At 42.8% G+C, this 19960-nt stretch overlaps 3 protein-coding genes and 1 long non-coding RNA gene across 4 annotated transcripts in view; 3 read left to right on the top strand and 1 right to left on the bottom strand.

Moving 5' to 3' along the window:
* The window catches only part of hoxb3a (homeobox B3a), a 139300-nt gene that overhangs the window by 6791 nt on the left and 112549 nt on the right, over positions 1 to 19960 (top strand). The gene's annotated exons all lie outside the window — the stretch shown is intronic.
* LOC146310313 (uncharacterized) lies at positions 116 to 19832 on the bottom strand. Its single transcript, XR_014772498.1, has 3 exons — positions 19676 to 19832; positions 2063 to 2188; positions 116 to 582 (listed from the first exon to the last, which is right to left on the bottom strand). It is a non-coding gene; the product is annotated as an uncharacterized LOC146310313 (long non-coding RNA).
* Positions 4641 to 9099, top strand: LOC146310315 (homeobox protein Hox-B6a-like). Its single transcript, XM_084745137.1, has 2 exons — positions 4641 to 5612; positions 7760 to 9099. Exons 1-2 carry the CDS (start codon positions 5054 to 5056, stop codon positions 8047 to 8049), a joined length of 849 nt encoding a protein of 282 aa, XP_084601263.1. The 5' UTR covers positions 4641 to 5053; the 3' UTR covers positions 8050 to 9099.
* On the top strand, positions 13730 to 17804 carry hoxb5a (homeobox B5a). Its single transcript, XM_084745135.1, has 2 exons — positions 13730 to 15177; positions 16606 to 17804. Exons 1-2 carry the CDS (start codon positions 14484 to 14486, stop codon positions 16851 to 16853), a joined length of 942 nt encoding a protein of 313 aa, XP_084601261.1. The 5' UTR covers positions 13730 to 14483; the 3' UTR covers positions 16854 to 17804.

The following is a 19960-nucleotide window of genomic DNA, read 5'->3' as shown; positions in this document are numbered from 1 at the left end:
ACAGCTACACCGCTCTGATTTACTGCGCAGGGATAAAGCAGGCTTAAAACGCATATCCGGTGTGAAAAACCTAACTATAATTATTATTAGTAGGAGTCCTATTGTTTCTCCGGCCGTATTGCTTACAGTAGCGGGCGAAAATTAATATAATAATTTATGTGTCTCTCTATATATTTTTAGTCTCATTGGGCAATATGTTGGTTGCCATGTACAAGTCGTTAAACACTTTGTGCCTTTCTTTTTGAAAACATTTCAGCCTATATGTAAAGTTAAATGCTCTAAAAACATGGATAAACAACATGCACAGCAGTTTTTTTTTTTGTTTTGTTTTGTTTTTTCAATTCTATATGCCCATGGCAAGCAGTGTGGTTCAAATCTGCTAATGCACAGGAGGGAAACAGAATAGTTAATACAGAAACCACAAAAGTATGTTTCTCTGCTTCACTCTGTCCTTAAACTGCTGCTTCCAGCCGGACAGACAGAGAGTTTCCACTCTCTGTCTCCGGCCTCGAGGCGTCTTCCTTCATTTCTGCCGTTTGATGCCGTTTGTAGTCCTGCTTCTTCTCCCAAACTGCGACACACCTGCAAAGACAACAAAGACAAGCCACTGATTAGCCTACAACAAGGCTACACTGACACTTAGCATGTAGGCTATTGTATGGATGAACATAGCAGTCACATGTTATTTTAATAGAAACGAGGTCACACAGTTGCTTTCAAGTTCTGTTGAATGAATCAGAAATTCACTTTAGCTTTATAGCTCAATTTTAGTTTGCTAGATTACAGATAATTGGGCCTTTTGCTATTGTGTCGAAATATGTCATAGTAGACCTTTTTTGACGGGACCCATATTGGATAAACACAAGTGTTGCCAATAATAGTCTACGAATTAAGCTCCTGTTACATTTAATCTCGTAGAGTCTTTCCAATGAACAAACAGCACCCACTTTGTTGACCTGAATGTAACGGGACCTTAATTAGTATCACTAGTAGCACCTGTGTTTACACTATTTCATATCAGCATGGCTGCTGTGAAAAAGGGTGTTATGCGCCTGCCTCACAGACAGACTCAACTAATGTAGCCGCCCTTTGTTATAATAGGTTATGAGGCTTTTTGCATAGTTGACACTAGCTTTATAGCTAATTTTTTACCACACAAGGCTACGGCTAATAGGCCTAGCATTCGCGTGTTCTACCTGCTTTACATATTGTGTTAAAAATATGTCATTATACTTTGTTTTTTTTTCCCACGGGAGCCATTGATATTAAGTAGGAGGATAAACACAAGTGCTACCAGTGATGCTAGTTAAGGTCCGGTTGAGCCAACAGCACTGACTCTGTTGACCTGAATGTAACAGGACCTTAATTAGAATCATAGGTAGCACCTGTGTTTACACTAATTCATATCAACATGGCTGCCGTGAAAAGGTACACAAAGCATTTTGTTACAATAGGTTATAAGCCTTCTTGCATAATTCCCATGTTATAATGCTTAATTTAGGCTATATCCAGGCCTATTATTTTAAAACTATAATTTTGGTTGGCTGTAATTTTAAAATAACACAAAATGTGTATTTTTAGATAAAGTTTCATGTTAGCTTATCCATTATAAATGTAAATTTGTCAGTCCTTAAAAAAAATAATAATTAGGCCTCCTATACAATTCAAATACAGATTACTGAAGCAGTGTAGGCTAAAATTATCCAAAACAGCTTACCCTCCATAGTTAACATACTTATGAAGTGTTATAAAACTTCATAAGTATTTGCCAGAAACACTTAAACCTCACCTGCTGAGGGCTGTCATTAATTTACGCTGCGTGGTGCCTTTTAATTCAACACATGGTAAACACGTTTTAACAGCATATCAATCCAGTCTAGTTGTTTTACACAGTTCATACTGTGTCGACACACTCGTCTGAATATGTCACTCCACTGTCAGAAAGTCATATTTACCCTCCAGGCTGCCGAACAGTTAGCACTGATGTTATGCCAAAAGCCGCAATCACGTTAAGCCCTGACATGCTGATCCATATGGGCTGTATATATAATAATAGAATTACCGTCCTGTGTGTGTCCCAGGCTGTCCTGTCCCCGCTGTTCATTAATGATTAGCCCTAAACCACAGTGAGCTCCAACACAATGCTGCTGCTTCCCGTTCCCACAACGCGGAGAGGAAGCGGAGCGTCCTGCCAGAGAGAGAGAGAGAGAGACAGAGAGACAGAGAGAGAGAGAGAGAGAGAGGTCAAAATGAAAGTAAAAAAAAGAGGGATTCCCCATCTGTCTGCGTGATCCTGCACAGAAAGCGAGAGTCGAGCCTTATATCTGTCTCCCTCTGACCAGTGTTACTTTAAAAAAGGACAGAAGACACTGAGGAATGGACGAGGGTGGGAGGGTAAAGTAAAAGTAAAAATAGAGTCTTTGTCTCTATATGTCAGACGGACTGTCTGCAGTTTGGACACACAGACAAGTCAGAGCCTGTAGGACACAGAAAGACTCAGAGAGGGGGACTTTATTTATGGCTGCGGTTATTTTACGACCTCAGCGACACATATTCCGTTTGTAAGTGCGAATGAAAAGCAGACCGACTTGATTTTTTCTTTCCCTCCCAACTTTCTTTCTTCCTGTCTTTCTTTAGAAAAATAATAATAAGAAAAAGTGGAAGAGTGGTAGTTCTGGTAAGAGAGAATGTCAATAATTTTAGTTGTCTCTTTTCTTTCTTATCTTTTATGAATTTTGTAAAGTAAGTATTTAAGTACAAAATAATAGTACATAAAGGGTGTGTGTGTTTGTGTGTGTGTGTGGGTGTGTGGGTGTGTGTGTGTGTGTGAGAGAGAGAGAGAGAGAGAGAGAGAGAGAGAGAGAGAACGTGCATCCACTACTTCTTTACATTTATTAGCCACTTCTCTAGCCGCTTTAATCCAGAATTTTCTGACAACACGATAACGATCACGTAACTGTAATTGCGTCATAATTAAATATTAAATACGTCAATAATAGTTTTACATAGAAAACTTTTACATATAGCACCTTTAAATTATTTCGGTGTAGCCCGCGTGTATTTAAGTTGAGTCTATCATTTTAATCTATTTAATCTATTTAAAATGTTTTTAATTCTTAAAAAAAAAGTATGTTTTCCACCGTTTTAAAAAATCAACTGCTTGTTATAATTTTGTTTTAAATAATCATATTAGCTTATAAAAACAGCGGCCTGTGTACTTTTTAAACTATATGTCTTCGTGTTTAATTTCACTTAATAAAATAAGAAGATATGTTAGGCCTATTTATTGCCTAAACATAATCGAGGCCCACAAGACTAATTTGCAATTAATGTTATCATCTTACAAATTCTTGGTAAGCTTTAAGCTCATAAATAAAAGGCTTTTTTTTGTTCCTTAAGGCTTCAGTAGCTCTGCATCCTTTAGGGTGAATGTAGGCTTATTTGTATTAATATACTTTACTTGAATGTATGTGACTCCTGTGGAAAGAGTTTCGGCTGTAATCAGTGTCAGGAAAACAGAAAAATTGGAGACTTTGAGACTGTTTCCTTTCTTCTTCTCCTTTTACGTTTCGACCTAATCAGTGTCACAGAAGGAAAAAATAATAATTTAGTGCGCACATTGATCAAACCGAAGCGACTCGTGTAGAACACAAGAGGAACACTTCAGCTTTGGTTTTCTACACACACCACAACACTGTGTTCTGTTAGAGCCCCTTATCTTTCATCAATAAAAACATTAACGGTTTTCAGATTAGCTTCAGAAAATCCCTCGCAGATTATCAATGACTGCTGCGATGGAGAAAATAAAAAAAAAGAAAAGCGAGAGGAGGACACAGAGACTGGGCTGGAGGACATAAATCATCCCGCCGACCTAAATATACCAATTATAAATGTACAAACACCTCAGTTATAGAGGTGCATAGCCCACATTGTATTGTAGGGCTCACTCACACACACGCGGGACCACACATGATTCGTGCGCGCTCTCGCTTCTGATTTACATTCGCCAAATTCATTTTAATGCGGTCGGTATTATCTGCAAAGCGCCGGGAATATGTTTTATTATTCGGTTGCCTCTGGTGGTGCAACCCCCCCCCCCCCCCCCCACACACACACACACACACACCACACCAATCTCAGGAGGGCGCGCGTGCGTGTGTGCGAGCCGCCGCTTTTTATGGGTCCAACAACAGACGGAGGAAGACACACAGGGAGAGAAAGAATCAATTTAACGCGCTGAGGATTCCGGTGTGATTGCGCAATCTCACCGGGAACCGGAGGAAGATTAGAAAGAGAGATGGAATGAGAATTAGACAGAGAGAAAGGGAGAGGGAGAGTGGAGAAGGGAAATAGGAAAGAGGAGATGTGGCGGGGGGGGTGCGGGGGGGTCGCGGTAGTTCCCAGCTACCCCCCCTCTTCCTCCTCTTCCTCCTCTTCTTCCTCTCTCCAACGAATGCCAGGCACGGAAGCTTCCCATTGGTCAGTCAGAGGTCAGCTGGTCTCTGCCTCCCCCTCTTACCCCCTCCTCACCCCATCCCGTCTTCTACACACACACACACGCACACACACACACACACACACACACACACACACACACACACACACACAGACTGACTCTCTCTCTCTCTCTCTCTCTCTCTCTCTCTCTCTCTCTCTCTCTCTCTCTGTGTCCCACACTGGCACTCAGCCACCCAGATACCCCCTTCCCTCCTCTCACCCTCCTCACCCTCCTCACCCCCTCCTCCCTCTTCCAATCTGCGATAAACTAAGTGATAGCAGCAGCAGCAGCAGCCCGTCGGACTGTCGGCTATAAAACACAACAAATCATAAAGTGCAGGCAGGGGAAGGCAGAGGAAGGAGGACGGGACGGGAGGGAGAACCGTTAGCCGTTAGCCGTTAGCCTCCTTCTACTCCTCCTTCTTCTTCATCGCGTGAACGTTGTTGTTGTGTTTGTTTCGTGCCCTCCTGTCGTCCCCTCTCTTCTCCTCTTCTTCTCCTCTCCTCTCCTTTCCTTTCCTCTCCTCTCTTTTCTCCTCTCCTGTACTTTCTCCCGATGAGTTCCTATTTTGTCAACTCCTCTTTCCCGGTGACGCTACCGGGAACGGGTGGAGGCGGGCAGGCGGCGGAGTCGTTCCTGGGTCAGATCCCGCTCTACTCGTCGGGATACGCCGCCGACCACCCGCTCAGGCACTACCCGGCAGCAGCCGTTACTGCTGCCGCGGCCGTGGCGTACGGCGCAAGCGGCGGCAGCGTGCACCAAGACAAACCGTACCCGGCGTCCACCTACTACCAGCAGGCTGCGAACGGAGCGTACGGCGGGCACCGGGCGGCGGCGGGAGTCGGTGTTGGGGGCGCAACGGGAGCCGGTGCCTGTGACTACGCCACGGCGGCGGCAGCCGCAGCTGCAGCGGCGGCCACGAGCTTCTACCGGGACAAGGAGCACCCGTGCAGCCTCGAGGAGCACCAGCTCGCGCTGAGCCAGGACGGCATGCACCGTAAAGCGGAGTGCGCGGGGCTGAGTGGGAAAGGGCTGTTCGGTGAAACGATGGACGACAAGCAGCCGTCATCAGCGCCCATTTATCCGTGGATGCAGCGGATGAACGCGTGCAACGGTGAGTGTCTTCTTCCTCCTTTCCCCCTCTTTCTTGCATATTTTATGATCCCCGGTCATAAAACTGACGTTTGTTTCCTCTGTCAGCCCCTCTGCTGTCTTTCCTCTCTCTTTTTTCCTCCTCCTCTTCTCCCACTAAGCTGCTTTATGATCCCCGTTTGTTGGCCTGTCAGTCAGTCATGTGCTCGCTATTTTATTGTCCGTCATAAAGCGGGTTTGTTTGGGTTGTAGCTCCTGTTACTGTATGTGACCTGCTGACCGACGCTGCTACCGAGCAGGGGCAAAGAAAGTTGAGAGGAAAAGCCTGTCACTGAGTGTTGTGGGTGAAAACAAGGGACAGATAGAAAGATAGATAGACAGAGAGGAAACTTAGAGCATGCACTTTACAGACAGTTATCTACTCAACTGTCTGTCCCATGCTTGTTCTATTTTTTAACATTATTCAATCCTAGTCTGCCTTTACACACAAACAAAACGTGAAAAAATAAATAAGAAAATACTTCACCATCTGGCATTTAAGAAGAAAAACATGTTCCTTCCTTCTTTGCAAACTTTTACTGATAAAGGGAAGAGTTCAGTTCCTGCTGCTGTTTTTTTTTTTAAATCACAACCTCTCTTCGGTTATCTTGTATTGCTAACCTTGCACCGCACAGTGTTGTGCGCTGTTTATTCATAACCGACCGGATTAGATATTAGAGTCATAATCAGGCCTGCAGATGCTGCCAAGTTCGGAGTGAAAGTGATACACGCAGTCAGCTTGAAGGGGAGATAATTTGATTTATTAATAAGCACAGGCCTGTTCTGTTTTACGCTGTTGTGTGAATTAAACACAAATATAAAATGATTGTTGTGAAAGTGTCCTTGTTTAACTGAGAAAAACGGCCTGTTGAGAGCGCAGTGAGTAATGGTGGATGATGCAGGAGGCTACTGTTGTACAAAGCCCTGCAGGACACTCCGACTTATGACAGATGAGGTGGAAACAGGCTCCGCCGCAAAGAAATATATAAGGAATAAAAGCTTATAAATGACAGTCGAAGATGTAAAAGGCAGCTGGAAGGAGAACAGAGTGGCACAGAAAAACCCTCTGAGTGCTCCTCCATCCATAATCCGGTTTGGCTGAATTTTTATTTATGGATATTTAGATTTACATACGTGCCCCGAGCAAGCGTGCGGTTATCCATCCCATGCTCTCTGCCTTTCAAATCGATACAGAAACTGAAGCTGCTAAACTGACAACATGGCCATTTGTTTACCACCGGGGGCCAAAATACTGTTAGTGAGGATCAGCCCTGAAAGCTGATCCTCACTGAGGGGAATACCCTGAAATATTAACCTTTTATTATTATTATTATTATTATTATTATTATTATTATTATTATTATTATTATTATCGAATGTTGTATTGAGCTCAAAAACTGATATAATGCGTCTCTGTCTTCTCCAGTGAATGTTGCTATTCACTAGCAGGGACATCAAAACGTCATTTTATGTAGTGAAATAAATAGATGGATTGTTATTCTATTTTTTATGAGATTTTTATTTTGGTTCCATTTAAAATCAACATCATAATTCCTGCTTTCACCAAAGAGAAAACAAGTGTTAGTTTCTCCAATCAGGCTGCTTTTACTGATGCTAAAAAGCAAAATTTGAGTTTTTTGTAAAGCACAAGGACGCGGTTTGACTCAGGGACAGGCTGACTGAGGGATGATTCAATTCAAACTTTATTGATCCCCAATTCGTAGGTGCTGAACGGAATAAATCCTATTAACAACGAATACAAAAGCAACAAAACCAAATCGGTTTAAGTATTTAGGATAGACAAGAATAAGACAAAAAACCCACTCTGAAGGTGACTCACTCTTCCTCTTTCTGTGTGATGTCACCAGGTACAGGCAGCCTGTGTGTTATTGCTTTGGTTAAAATGTAACTTTCTGTGTAGTTGTGTGTGTGTTGTACATTCTTTCTTTCTTCTACTTACTACAAGTCAAGGGGAATTGTGTCTGTTAGTTTTAAATATTTATCAATTGTCTTTGAATTATATTTGCATGTGCACTATTAATTCTTATATTTGTATATCTGCTGGTGATTTGAGCACACTGGACTCCACTCTCATTAAAACATAACTTTGTGTCTTTCTTTCTCTCTCAGGGACCTTCGGCAGCCCTGGCAGGCGCGGGCGGCAGACGTACACGCGCTACCAGACGCTCGAGCTGGAGAAGGAGTTTCACTTCAACCGGTACCTCACGCGGCGGCGGCGGATCGAGATCGCGCACGCGCTCTGCCTCACGGAGCGCCAGATCAAGATTTGGTTCCAGAACCGGAGGATGAAATGGAAGAAGGAGAACAAGCTGATCAACTCCTCTTCTTCCTCCTCAACCTCCTCATCCTCTTCCTCCACTGTGAACGGCGCAGAGGAAGAGGAGAAACGGACGGAGTGAAAGAGGAGAAACAAACTGATGTAAGAGACACGAAAGAGGAAGAGGAGGATGGAAGAAAAAGACATGCTGGTTAATCCCTTCCCCTCCCCGTCTCAAGCTTCGTCCAGACGTCCGTCTGGTGTGAAAACTCTGGGAAAAAGTGGCCTACATTTTACTTTACTTTCTTTTTTTTACCCAGCATGGATGAAACATCTAGTAGAGAAGAAAGAAGGAGAAGAAGATTCATTTTTTTCATCCCCTTAATATCGCCACCCACCAAAAATGTATCCAGCTGCCTCTATAGGCTGAATTTTCCTCTTTGTGTGGTTTTAAAATTTGGAAATCATTTGACTCTTTGGAAGGGATCGTGTGACTGTGGAAAGAACAGAATAAAGAAACAAGAAAATAAAAAAAGAGAGTAAATGGTGGTGTGGGAGGCTATGGCATCCAAAGTGTATTTAAAAATACAATAAATGACTGAAAAAGACAAATTTCTTGTTGCATTCCAAGAAAACCACACAACTTTTTTTTTTTTTATCCTACTTAGTTTTTATTTTTGTCAGATGTATTTTCTGTCTTGCAGGCACTTGTTTTGAAGCTTTAGAACTCGACTTCGGGCTGTTTTTCCCCCGATGATTATTGTTTTTTCCTTGATTTTCCAAACGTGTTGTGTGTATTATTCAATTTAACGTGCGAACGCGATCGTACACACAACAATGTGTGGAAATGCAGGAGACGCTATTTGAGAAAAGTATGTATGTCATATGGTGTTCATATTTAAACTGTATAGAAATAAGTAAGGGGAAAAAAATCACCTTGTACGGTGGAAATAATGTAATTGCGGGCGGGGGTGGGGGTAATTTAACCTTTCCAGCTGTTTTCCGATATAGAGAGGGCGCGTGGGATGGGAGGGATTGTTAACCTACTGATGTTATTCTCCAAACTACCTAAAAACGTTCAGGAAAGTGTATATTTTATGGATTTTTACATTGTTTGTTTATGTTAGTGGTTTTGTCAAGTAATTATGTATACTACCTATGAGACATGTTCAATAAAATGTAAAGAAATGTATAGAGAGAGCCTGTTTATTTGGTGTGGTGGGGTCATTTTCACATTAATACTTGACATGTGGGTTAAATAAAGCAGTTGTATTTAATGATTTACTGGCCTCCTTACACGCGCATAGTGAATCAAAGGCTTATTTCAAACATGCAAGCACGTATTTACGGCGCGCGGGGCATCACCGAGGCCGGGGCCAAGTAAAGCTGCACGCGGCGGTCTGTCCAGAGGGGAAGTGACAAGGGGCGCGAGCTGCTGCTGCTGCTGATGATGATACTCGGCCTGAACTAATTGATGACCAGACCCGCGAGGAGGGGAGAGAGAAAGTTGACCTGTCCTCGAGCGCGGCCAGCCAGACACGTCACACGTATACACACACACTTCAGCCAGACAAAGTGGACAATGTCCTCGTAACCTTTTGAACTTTGCTTGTCCCCTGAGTGACCGGCGCGCGGACTCCGTATCTCTCAGCAGCAGCAGGGGCTTGTTTCAACCGATGCGCGCGCGTGAACACAAAAAGCACTTTTTTTTCTACTTTAGCTTATCTCTTAGCAAATAATTAGCATTGTTGACGCATGCAAAAATGAGCAGGCACATTACTAGCACTGACAGCAACACAAATAACCACAAAAGCCGCTTTGACGACCGCTCTGTCATTTCTGTACTCATAGTTAGCGCTTAAAAGACTGATAGAAAATATCAGTGTAGAAAATATTAAAACATCAGGTTTATAACACTCCTGACCAGAGTGTACTTTCAAAATGTATACTCTGCTGGCAGCAAAGGATAATTCCTTTATAATAACTTCATATAATAACATCAGCACCGTGTTATTTAAATCTGAACATATTTAAACGATGTTCTTCTGGAGAAACTCACATCCCGCTCACTGAATGTTATTCCACTTGTTGTCCTGGTTGAGTTCGAGTAGGCACATTAAGTTTGCTAATAAAAGCCCTCTCATGTGTAGGGTGCGCTACAGACGAGAGGGCCAAGGTAATAGGTGGCAGGGGTTGTCAGTAAATAATTAACACCACACTGAGGAAATAAAACATTTTCAGCAGTCTGATTTAATATGATTTAATTCAGTGCAATAAGATGATTGATAATCGCTGTTGTTTGGCAGAGAGAGTCAAGTCAAACTCCACAGACAGAAACAGAGTTACACTCACTCACTCATACTCATGATCTGGAAAGAGTGCGACAAACTTAAAGGTATAACATACCACATTTTCCTAAAAAACAATGCATAGACTCAGAGACATAAATACTTTTAATCATCTCTAATGACCCACTAGAGTGTGTATTGGTTGTATCTTCCTGCATTTTACATGATTTTGCTGTGCTCAGGACGCTTTACCGACCCAAAATGTTGGTATTTGACGTCCTGGGAATGAGGCACAACAGTTAATCTTTCTGGTGCGTTTACGAACAGCTCGGACAAATCTTAGTGATTATACCTCTAAAGCCCAATAACAAACAGATAATTTGATCTGGCTTTGTGTATTAGAATCAGAATCAGAAATAACTCATTGATCCCCAGGGGGAAATTTGGCATTGAATATTGTAATAGGCTTCTCCCGTTCCTCTGACAGTGTTAGGGTCGGCTGCAACAATTAGTTGATTCATCAATTAGTTGTCAACTAAAATTAATTGCCAACTGTTTTGATAATAAATTGAATGTTTTCAGTCAGTTTTAAAGAAAAAAAATTCTGTTTTCAGCTTCTCAGATGTGAATATTTTCCAGGTTCTTGACTCCTCTCTGACTGTAAACTGAATATTTTTGGATTGTGTACAAAATAAAACGTTGAGGGCATCATCTTGGGCTTTGGGAAATAGTGCTCAACATTTTTACCATTTTCCAATCAGCTAATTGATTAATAAATAAAATGATCAGTAGATTAATCAATAATGAAAAAACTTAGTTGCAGTAAGTGGCGGATTGCCACAGTGAGAATGTGTGCTGTAAGGTGAACTGCATGCTGGCAGATGTTCTATGTTACACACAGTGGAAATAGTTTCACTATGACCCAGAGGGCTCATTTTACTAACCAACACACACTAAATACACAAACACGTTTGGTGTTTTTTTATATTTTTGGCAAAGAATGTTAAGGATCTTTATTTTGACTATGTCATCCTCTAATTCAACTCTTGTTCCCACAAAATCAGTTTTCAGGAGTTTTGAATGACTTTCTGGGTTGATTTAGAGAGAGTTTCAACCACAAACTAGACAAAATCTGTAGGATTTCAACTGCAGTTAAAATATGAAAATCTCTAAAGCTGCAGCAACTTAACAGCATCCTAACATCTGTGCACAGCTTGAAATGTGGATTTAAGTACTCTATAGATTACAATGACTTGTGCTCACATTTTGTAAGAATATCTGCTGTTTAGTGAATGATTTTATCCATAAACTCTCTGAGCAGAAGCAGAAGCAGAAGCAGAATGTGGCTCCAGCTGGGGCACCTTGCTCTGCTATCAAGACTTCAAAGCCCAGAATCCTGACCATCCTCAAGAGAGCTAAGAAAACATTCCGGTGACTCAAAGAAAATGCAGCAGTGGAACAGAAATAGGACAGTTCACACAAAATAAAATGTTATGCAGTTTTTTAAACATATTTCATACAACAAATCAGAGTAAAATCAAAGTAAATCATGGCCTCTGACCCCTCTTATCTGAAACTGTGGAATTTGTTTGGACCAAAAGGGCTCAGCAAGCTGTTTCATGGTACAAATATTCAGTGTGATGGTGGAAATCTATATATAACGAGGGGAGTATGTTCAGAGGTGTGTGCCAACTGGGTCAGTGCCTCCTCCTCATCATCATCGGCCCTGTGGCTGCTCACAGGCCGTTCTTGGCACACTTTGTGTCAGTGCTTTCTAGCTCCTCGGCCTGCTTTCAGGCCAGAAATTGGCTGATTTAGTGTTGATATCCAAACTCTAGTGGGCAAACCAATAAATCTGGAATCTGTTTTGTACATTTTAGCTCCCTGTTGCTGCCTGTTGCAGTTGTTTTATTCTGCTGGTTACTTTGGAATATTCAAGATGATTTCCATTCCAAATGCTGGTTTCTCTCAGTGTGAGAGCAGCTGAGTGTCTGAAATGTGGACTGAAAGTGCACACACACATGCAGGAGCACATTTACATGCACACACACACACACACACACTCCCCCACAGAGCGCATTCATTTGTATCGTTTCACACACAAAAATCTGGAATTCCTCATCTGTCCCATGTTCTAGCACATGTGCATGTACATGTGCGTGTCACCCGAGTGCACGTTGAGGCCTACTACAAACACACACACGCTCACACACACACACACACACACACACACAGGCACACAGGGCTGAAATGCATCCCAACCCGGGAATCAACAAATCATAAATCAGCAGATTTCCATCCAGTGTGGACGTCACAGATCAGGTTTAACATTCCTCCTCTGCAGCTGGAAGGGAGGCTGCAGGGACAGGGAGGGAGGGAGGGGGAGGAAAGGAGAGACATGGACAGACAGATAGAAAGAAAGTAACTAAGTAAGAAAAGTAAAAGAAAGAAAGAAAGAGTTCACAAATTTGTGTGGTGGAGATGTGTTATTGTGGTTAGGTTTTAGCTGTAACAGTTTATTGTCAACATTTAACTAAAGTCAAAATTTGTAACTGCATTTTATATAATATCTCTGTGGAGAGGATGCATGCACTGCAACAGACGTGATTGTACAGTATTAACAATAAATTACATTCAGATGGATATACCAGCCAGATTATATTATCAGCCTGATATTGGCCTGGCAGGGCTGTAGTGGTCTCTATCAGTATCAGCATATATGTTGTCTGATATTTTTAAATATAATTTATCATTATGTAGTTTTATATACAGGATTTAATGTAGATTAAAAGATGAAGATGTAATGTAGATTATATATGTGTATGTGTGTGTAATTTACATTACATTTTTTTATTTAAGTCGTTCTAGTCGTCGTTACAGTTATTTTTATAATAAATTTAAAAATACCAGTGAAATTTTGCTGATTTAGAGCCCTGATGTCATTTTGAATTTTATATGCATATAGAGAATATCAGCCAATAAATCGATATCCTTTTTACTTCTTAATATAGGTTGGACTCTACAGTAAATACATAATCATATTCTGAACTCGCATTCTTTGTGCGTTACGGTGGATGATTGACGTCAATACTGATGATATTAATGAACATATTTAAACATGAGTAGAGAAGTGCCTGTAGTTTTTCCTTTTATTGTTTTAGAGAACAGTTAACGCGGCCCTGATTGCATGACTGTAGCTTGTCAGAGCGGTTTATGGTGCAACAGGAGTGCGTCATGACGCAGCAATGGGCCTTTGAGGCATTTATAGCGCAGTAAATGGTAGTTCACACTTGTGACGTTCGACAGATCACTGATGTTCCTATTTCTGTTTATAGTGTTTTAATAATACTAATACTTTAGTAATATTATTACGCCTGCTACTGCTACTACTAGTGTTAATAATAATAATAATAATAATAATAATAATAATAATAATAATAAGAAGAAGAAGAAGAAGAAGAAGAAGAAGAAGAAGAAGAAGAATCTATTTTTACATGATGAAAACCCTACACTTTGATCTTGAGGTTAAAGGCAGCATCGGTAGACTGTTATTGCTGGTTGGTTGGTATTCCGTTATTAACGGCTTATTTATTATGGTTTATGCTCAGTGGCTCCTAATTTCCAGTCTAAGCAAAGGTCAGTGAACAGGCCTGAGTGATGGCACACACGCGCACACACACTCACAGGGAGAGAGAGAATATTTTATCCCAGCTCCCTAAGACTCTCTAAAGGGTGTCTACTTTCTCCCTCTCCTCCTCCTCCTTTCTTTTTAATCAGTGCAATAAATTATGTCTGCAGTAGGTGGCGCTCTGAGCTCACCCCCGGCACCTCCAGCAGCAGAGTGAAGGGTGAGAGAGCGAGAGAGAGAGAGAGAGAGAGAGAGGGAGAGAGCGAGCTTCCCCCGCCCACCCCTTCATCATTAGAAACCTCAGAGCATGAATTACCTCTCCAAAGTCATCGGCGAGAATTTACGACTGGTCAACAAAAGCACGTGACCGCACCCCCTCCCTCTTCTCCCTGTCTCTCTCTCTCCTCCCTCACCTCACCCCTCACCTCCCCCATCACACACACACACACACACACACCCCTCAATCCAACACACACCACCCCACCCCCATATTTGGACGGCGCATACATAGCTAAAAACGAAGTACAGTGCAACGCCATAATTCACTAATACATCATAAATCGTTGAAAGTACCCGCGTTATAACGACCAAGAGAAATCTAACAAATCAAGCGCCCCTTAGTACTCAACTGTAAGGCTGCAACTCTCTAAAACAACCTAAATGAGCTCTTACTTTGTAAACTCGTTCTCGGGGCGCTACCCAAATGGCCCCGACTATCAACTGCTAAATTATGGAGCCAGCAGCGGCGCAATGAACGGCGGGACCTACAGGGACTCTTCCTCCGCCACCATGCACCATGCGACGGGCTCTTACGGCTACAGCTACAATGGCATGGACCTGACCGTCACCAACCGGGGAGGGGGGAGCAGCAGCGCCGCCAACACCGGAGGACACTTCGGGGGCGGCTCGGTGGTCGGGGACTCCATGGGCTTCGGCTCTCCAGCACCGGAGAGGAGCTTCAGACGGCCGTCCAGCTGCTCCCTCGCCTCCGCGGCAGACTCCCTCCTGTCACCCGGCAATGGAGACACCAAGCTGGGCGCGCAGAGCTCGTCTCCCCGCTCGGAACAACCAGGAAGCGGTAATCTCAGCTCTCCAAACCTGTCCTCCACCTCCTCGTCCGGCGGCGGCGGCACGGCGCAGCGCTTCACCGAGCTGGACGACGCTTCGCCAGAGACCGAGGAGCTGCAGCACAACCGGGACCACGGCAGCAACCCGCCGCCCAGGAGCGGGCACCCGCAAGCCGTGCAGAAGCAGGAGGGCGGCCCGGCGGGATCAGCCGCTGGCAGCACGACGGGCAGCGAGGGGCAGACGCCACAGATATTCCCCTGGATGAGAAAGCTGCACATTAGCCATGGTACACGCTGCTCTTGTGTTTACAGCTTATTAGCTCTGTATCAGACAGGTTCCAGGGCGATAATATTCATAACGCTGCCTCAATAGATTGCAGCATATATGTTTGGACACATGGGGCTGGTGACAGTTAAATGCTTGTCGAAACTACATGGGGAGCCATGGTGCTCGGTGCCTCTTTGAATACACACTAAAGAGTCAGCAGACTTATTGTTGCTTTGATTTGACTGGAGTAAATTGGTTGCTTGAGAATAGCTGAAAGACACACATTTAGCCACGGTTCCTCATTTTGTTCGCACCCCACCAAGCCTTTTGCACTGCGTCAATTTAATATTTTCATGAGGCTGTAAGAAATCAGTTTGAACCTCGAAGTAAAGCGGGAGCATTCTGTTTGAATTTGTGCTTTACTACAAATTCAGAGTCATGTGAATGTCTCGATATTTATTTTTGACTTATTTGAAAATCAGAGAGAAACTACAGAGGACAGCTGGCCTCCTTCTCCCTGCTTAACCAGCTGAACTTACATATCAGCTTGTTTTCTCAGTGCATCAGGCTGCAATTCGTTTTGGATTTCCCTCCTGTAGAAACAAGGGACGCCGGATGGTTGCCCCCCTCTTGTCTTTTCTCCTTTTTTTATTTTAGCAAATTCCACAAAAGCGTCATAAATCTGTCAAGGGAGAGCCAAGTCGGGGCAGCAAAGCCCAACAGGCTGAGGAGCGCAGACAGAGCCGGGTGGGAAAAGAAAAAAAAAGAGGGAGAAAAAAGAAATAGGAGGCCAGGAAAAGGCTTTGGAGGCTGTTGCTGCCTTTGAAAAGTGAAGCTTTATTACGTGTGGGAACTTTATTAGGGAGGTGAGGCAGAGGACGGGGCAATAAAACCCTGAAGGGAGCTAGAGAGGGAGTGAAAAGGGGGGAGAATAGAGAGGGTGATGGTTAAAAAAGAAAACAGTAATGTGACAAATAAAAGCAGATCTTTTAGCGCAGGCTGTGGAGTGGAAATGGCAGAAATAAACTGTGTCAAGAAAGAGTGCTGTCAAAATAAAGGACAGTTTTACGCACTACTGTTGCGCCTTTACGCACGGTCAGTCTGATAAACCTATGAGTGAAATCAGCCTTCTGCATCTGTTTTGAAGTGTGTGGGGTATAGAGGGGGTGGACACAATTATATCAACACCTGTATCTTTAATGTGCTAGATTTAATTGCAGGTAACCTGTAGAAAACACTATATTTGGAATAATGTTCTGTCAGAGAGGCGTATTTCTTGGAGCAGTTCATGGTTCACAAATACTAGGCTATATTTTAAGGTGTTGATGGTATATTTTTTTACACTCACTCTTATTGTGCGTTTTCTAATTGATCACTAGTTTATGCCACATGTTGCTGCATCCAAACACGCCCCCTTAACAGCTTTTTGTTCACTCCAAACCCTCAGATATGACGGGCCCGGACGGGAAACGAGCGCGGACTGCGTACACCCGCTACCAGACGCTCGAGCTGGAGAAGGAGTTCCACTTCAACCGGTACCTCACGCGGCGGCGACGGATCGAGATCGCGCACGCGCTCTGCCTCACAGAACGGCAGATCAAGATCTGGTTCCAGAACCGGAGGATGAAGTGGAAGAAGGACAACAAACTGAAAAGCATGAGCCTCGCCACCGCCGGCAGCGCCTTCCAACCCTAAATTAACCCATTAAAAATCCTTCCGTCCATCTCTTTGGGGTCACTACCATGTGCAGGCTTCCCAGGAGGAGAAAGAGAGACAAAAGTGTAGAAAAAACAAAGAAAACTTGAAGAAAATAAGAGAAGAAGCCAGCAGGAATGGATCAAAAGGAGGCGGCGATGAAGAAACATATATAACAAGCAGATTCCAAAATTTAAAAAACACTTCCTCTCATCAACTGAGTACTGTACAGCAGCGCAGCACTTTTTATTTGTTCGGCATGTTGGTCTTTGGTGTTATAGGGCAACGTAAAAGAAAAAAATAATGACTGTGGTACTTGCTCTTGTAAAAAAAACAAAAAGTTAGTGTTCCTGTATGTTGTCGTCGTTTTTCAAATAGCTGTCCGGAGGAGAGATAAGGAAAGGATGAATAATGCTACCTAACTACCTACATCCTACATCCTACCTTACAACCTTGCTACCTACTTGTTGTTTAATGTCTAAATATCGTTTAATGTGCCAAGTGCGATGTTTTTGTAATTGACAAAGTGCTTTCTAGAGAAGTTAGCATGTGAGCTCTTATTGTAAGTTATTTACAGCCAATAACGCGTGTATAGCCTTATTCCTCTCTCTCTGTCGGTTACTTAGCATTCAAACCTGCTCCTATTTTTATTGAGGAAGCAGGCAAGGTGTGCGTGTGTGTGTGAGAGAGTGTGTGTAGCTCTGCCTACATCTCCGTATCCATCCATAATGTTGTGTATAGCTCTATTATTCAACAAAGTGTAACTGTATATTATTGTTTATTATTATTGTAATTATTGAATCCATGTTTCAGAAAGGATGTATATAGATATATATTGACATTTTTAAATGTGACCAGTCGGTTAGTTGTAGTTGTGTGCGCGTGGGTGCTTGTATGCGTGGTCTGTGTGAGTGTGTGTGTGTGTGTGTGTGTGTGTGTGTGTGTGTGTGTGTGTGTGTGTGTGTGTGTGTGTGTGTGTGTACGCATGTAAGAGAAACGGCTACCGTCCTGTGAGGCCTGTAAGCTTTCTGCCAATGAGCTTTTTGTATTTGTTTGTAACTTGGAGTAAAAAAAAAAACAATAAAGTTCCTCATACTCATCGAAACCAGACAGACTGAAGCAGCTGCTGTTGGTGATGAACCAAACTGTCGCACAAATGGTTTCACTGGGGCTGAAAACCATGACATTTACACGAGCCAACAGCTCTAGCTTGCGCCGAAAACTGGTGAAGACCAATCAATCTGGAATATTTGCGCTGAATTTATCATGAATCATATACTCCATATTCCAATTCGTGTCGCGTGATGACACCAGTTGCCAGCTGCCAAACTCTGAGCTCAGTGTGTCATTTCATAAAGTCCCTTTGAGTGAGAAATAACCCTGAATAGTGTGGTTTGATCCGTATGGACCCCTGTGTATCTGACTGTGTGAACAATCGAATCTAATTCTTGCTGAAAATTCCCTTTCTTACATATTTCTGTCCATGTTCACCTCTGTCTACATGTTATTGTGTGCATTTCTGAACCTGGTTTAATAGGATTAAACGTAGAATTAGTAAAACAAGTCAGTTGCTGTTTGTAAAGGGTGAGGGTTATCGACCGATTAAAAATCCCGAGCTCCGCAACATAAGGAAAAAGGCGCCTGTAACACCATCACAGGACAAAGTCATGCCTGAATTATTCTCTAACATAATGAGAGACCAGAACCTGCTGAAAAGGAGTCACATCTCTACTTTTTTTGAATGAACAATATCATCAATATTTATCCCAGTCACCCACTATAAACACAAACAACTGCCTCGTCAACCAAGTTCAAACCTTCATTGATGTATTTATTGTTAAAGGTAGCATATGTAAGATTTGTCAGTTGTTGTTTGGAAAGAAATCAGAAAATAGTTGATTATTGTGTTCCATACACAGGAAGTCATATATCGACGTTTGGGGTTCGTCAAACGTTCTGAGAGAAGCAAAATAATGAGAGAATAAGAAAAACAGACAGAGGGCGGAGTATGTGCAGATACAGACACCACACACACTTCTAGTGTGGGATAAGTGATAAATGAGTATGAGTCGATACACAGTTGATTGATCTATTGAAGATTAGTTGCCAGCCATTTCTATGATCAGATAATCGTTTTAGTCCCTTTTCAAGAAAAACATATCAAACATTTACTGGTTCCAACTTCCTAAATGGTTCATCAAAGGATGCGCTCTTCTTTATAGTAACAAATGAAGAGCCTTTGGGTTTTGGTTTGTCATTTTGACAAAACAAGCAATTTGAAGTAATTTTGGCCTGAAAATTTCACATTGACATTTTATATGGTTCGATTATGACAATAATCTGTAGACTATTGATAAATCAATTAAATTAATTAGTTGCAGTCCTAGTCTATACATAATATTTTGGGGACAATCCTGTACAATCTGCCTTTAACAATTGTAACAAACCAAACTGCATCATACGTAAAGACGCATCAGACCAAACACTGGTTCGGAGGCCTGCCGTCTGTTTTTCAGGCCTCGTTGTATCCCTGAACGCCACATTTCCAAGGCGACAACCTCATGGACCTCAGCAGCATCACAGTGCCATGCCCACCACGCACACAACACACACACACGCACATACAGAACAGACGCAGACAAGCTAATTTCCATCTCTGCTGACCAAGTCTGACAAGACAACAAACTACCCGCGGCGGACAAATTGGTCACTTTTCTCTAAACGGCCTCCCTTTCCGTCCTAACGGAGGCCACTCCCGGTCAAATTAGGTTACCCTCTCCCGGTTTCCAACTGTAAACAAGCAACTGAACTTTTAAACTCACCGACTGATGCTGCTGCAGCCTCCTTGCTTACACACGGCTCTATTTCTGAGCTGACGGGGGGACATGAGGTCCTGCTCCGAGCCTCATGTGGACACAGCCGCTAGCTGCTGCTTCCCGTGTATGTATGTGTGTTGAGATATTTTTTTCTTCTGCTTTGGGCCAAACTATAAAAGAAGGCAGCAGCTTTGACATTTACATGTCAAACGGATGAGGGTTTTTATCTCCAGGTTGGATCGTAAAGATCAGGCCTGGCCTCAGACTGATACCTCTCACTGGCTCTCCTCT

Source organism: Lutjanus erythropterus, chromosome 19, assembly GCF_056507025.1.
Source record: "Lutjanus erythropterus isolate fLutEry1 chromosome 19, fLutEry1.hap2, whole genome shotgun sequence".
Taxonomy (NCBI): domain Eukaryota; kingdom Metazoa; phylum Chordata; class Actinopteri; order Lutjaniformes; family Lutjanidae; genus Lutjanus; species Lutjanus erythropterus.
The sequence above is the reverse complement of the archived record's forward strand: the minus strand, read 5'-3'. Positions and strand labels throughout refer to the sequence as shown.

Coding starts and splice junctions, on each gene's coding strand:
- LOC146310315 (XM_084745137.1), top strand. CDS start 5,054: ATGAGTTCCTATTTTGTCAACTCCTCTTTCCCGGTGACGCTACCGGGA. Junction 5,613..7,759: donor GCGGATGAACGCGTGCAACG/GTGAGTGTCTTC, acceptor TTTCTCTCTCAG/GGACCTTCGGCAGCCCTGGC.
- hoxb5a (XM_084745135.1), top strand. CDS start 14,484: ATGAGCTCTTACTTTGTAAACTCGTTCTCGGGGCGCTACCCAAATGGC. Junction 15,178..16,605: donor AAAGCTGCACATTAGCCATG/GTACACGCTGCT, acceptor CCAAACCCTCAG/ATATGACGGGCCCGGACGGG.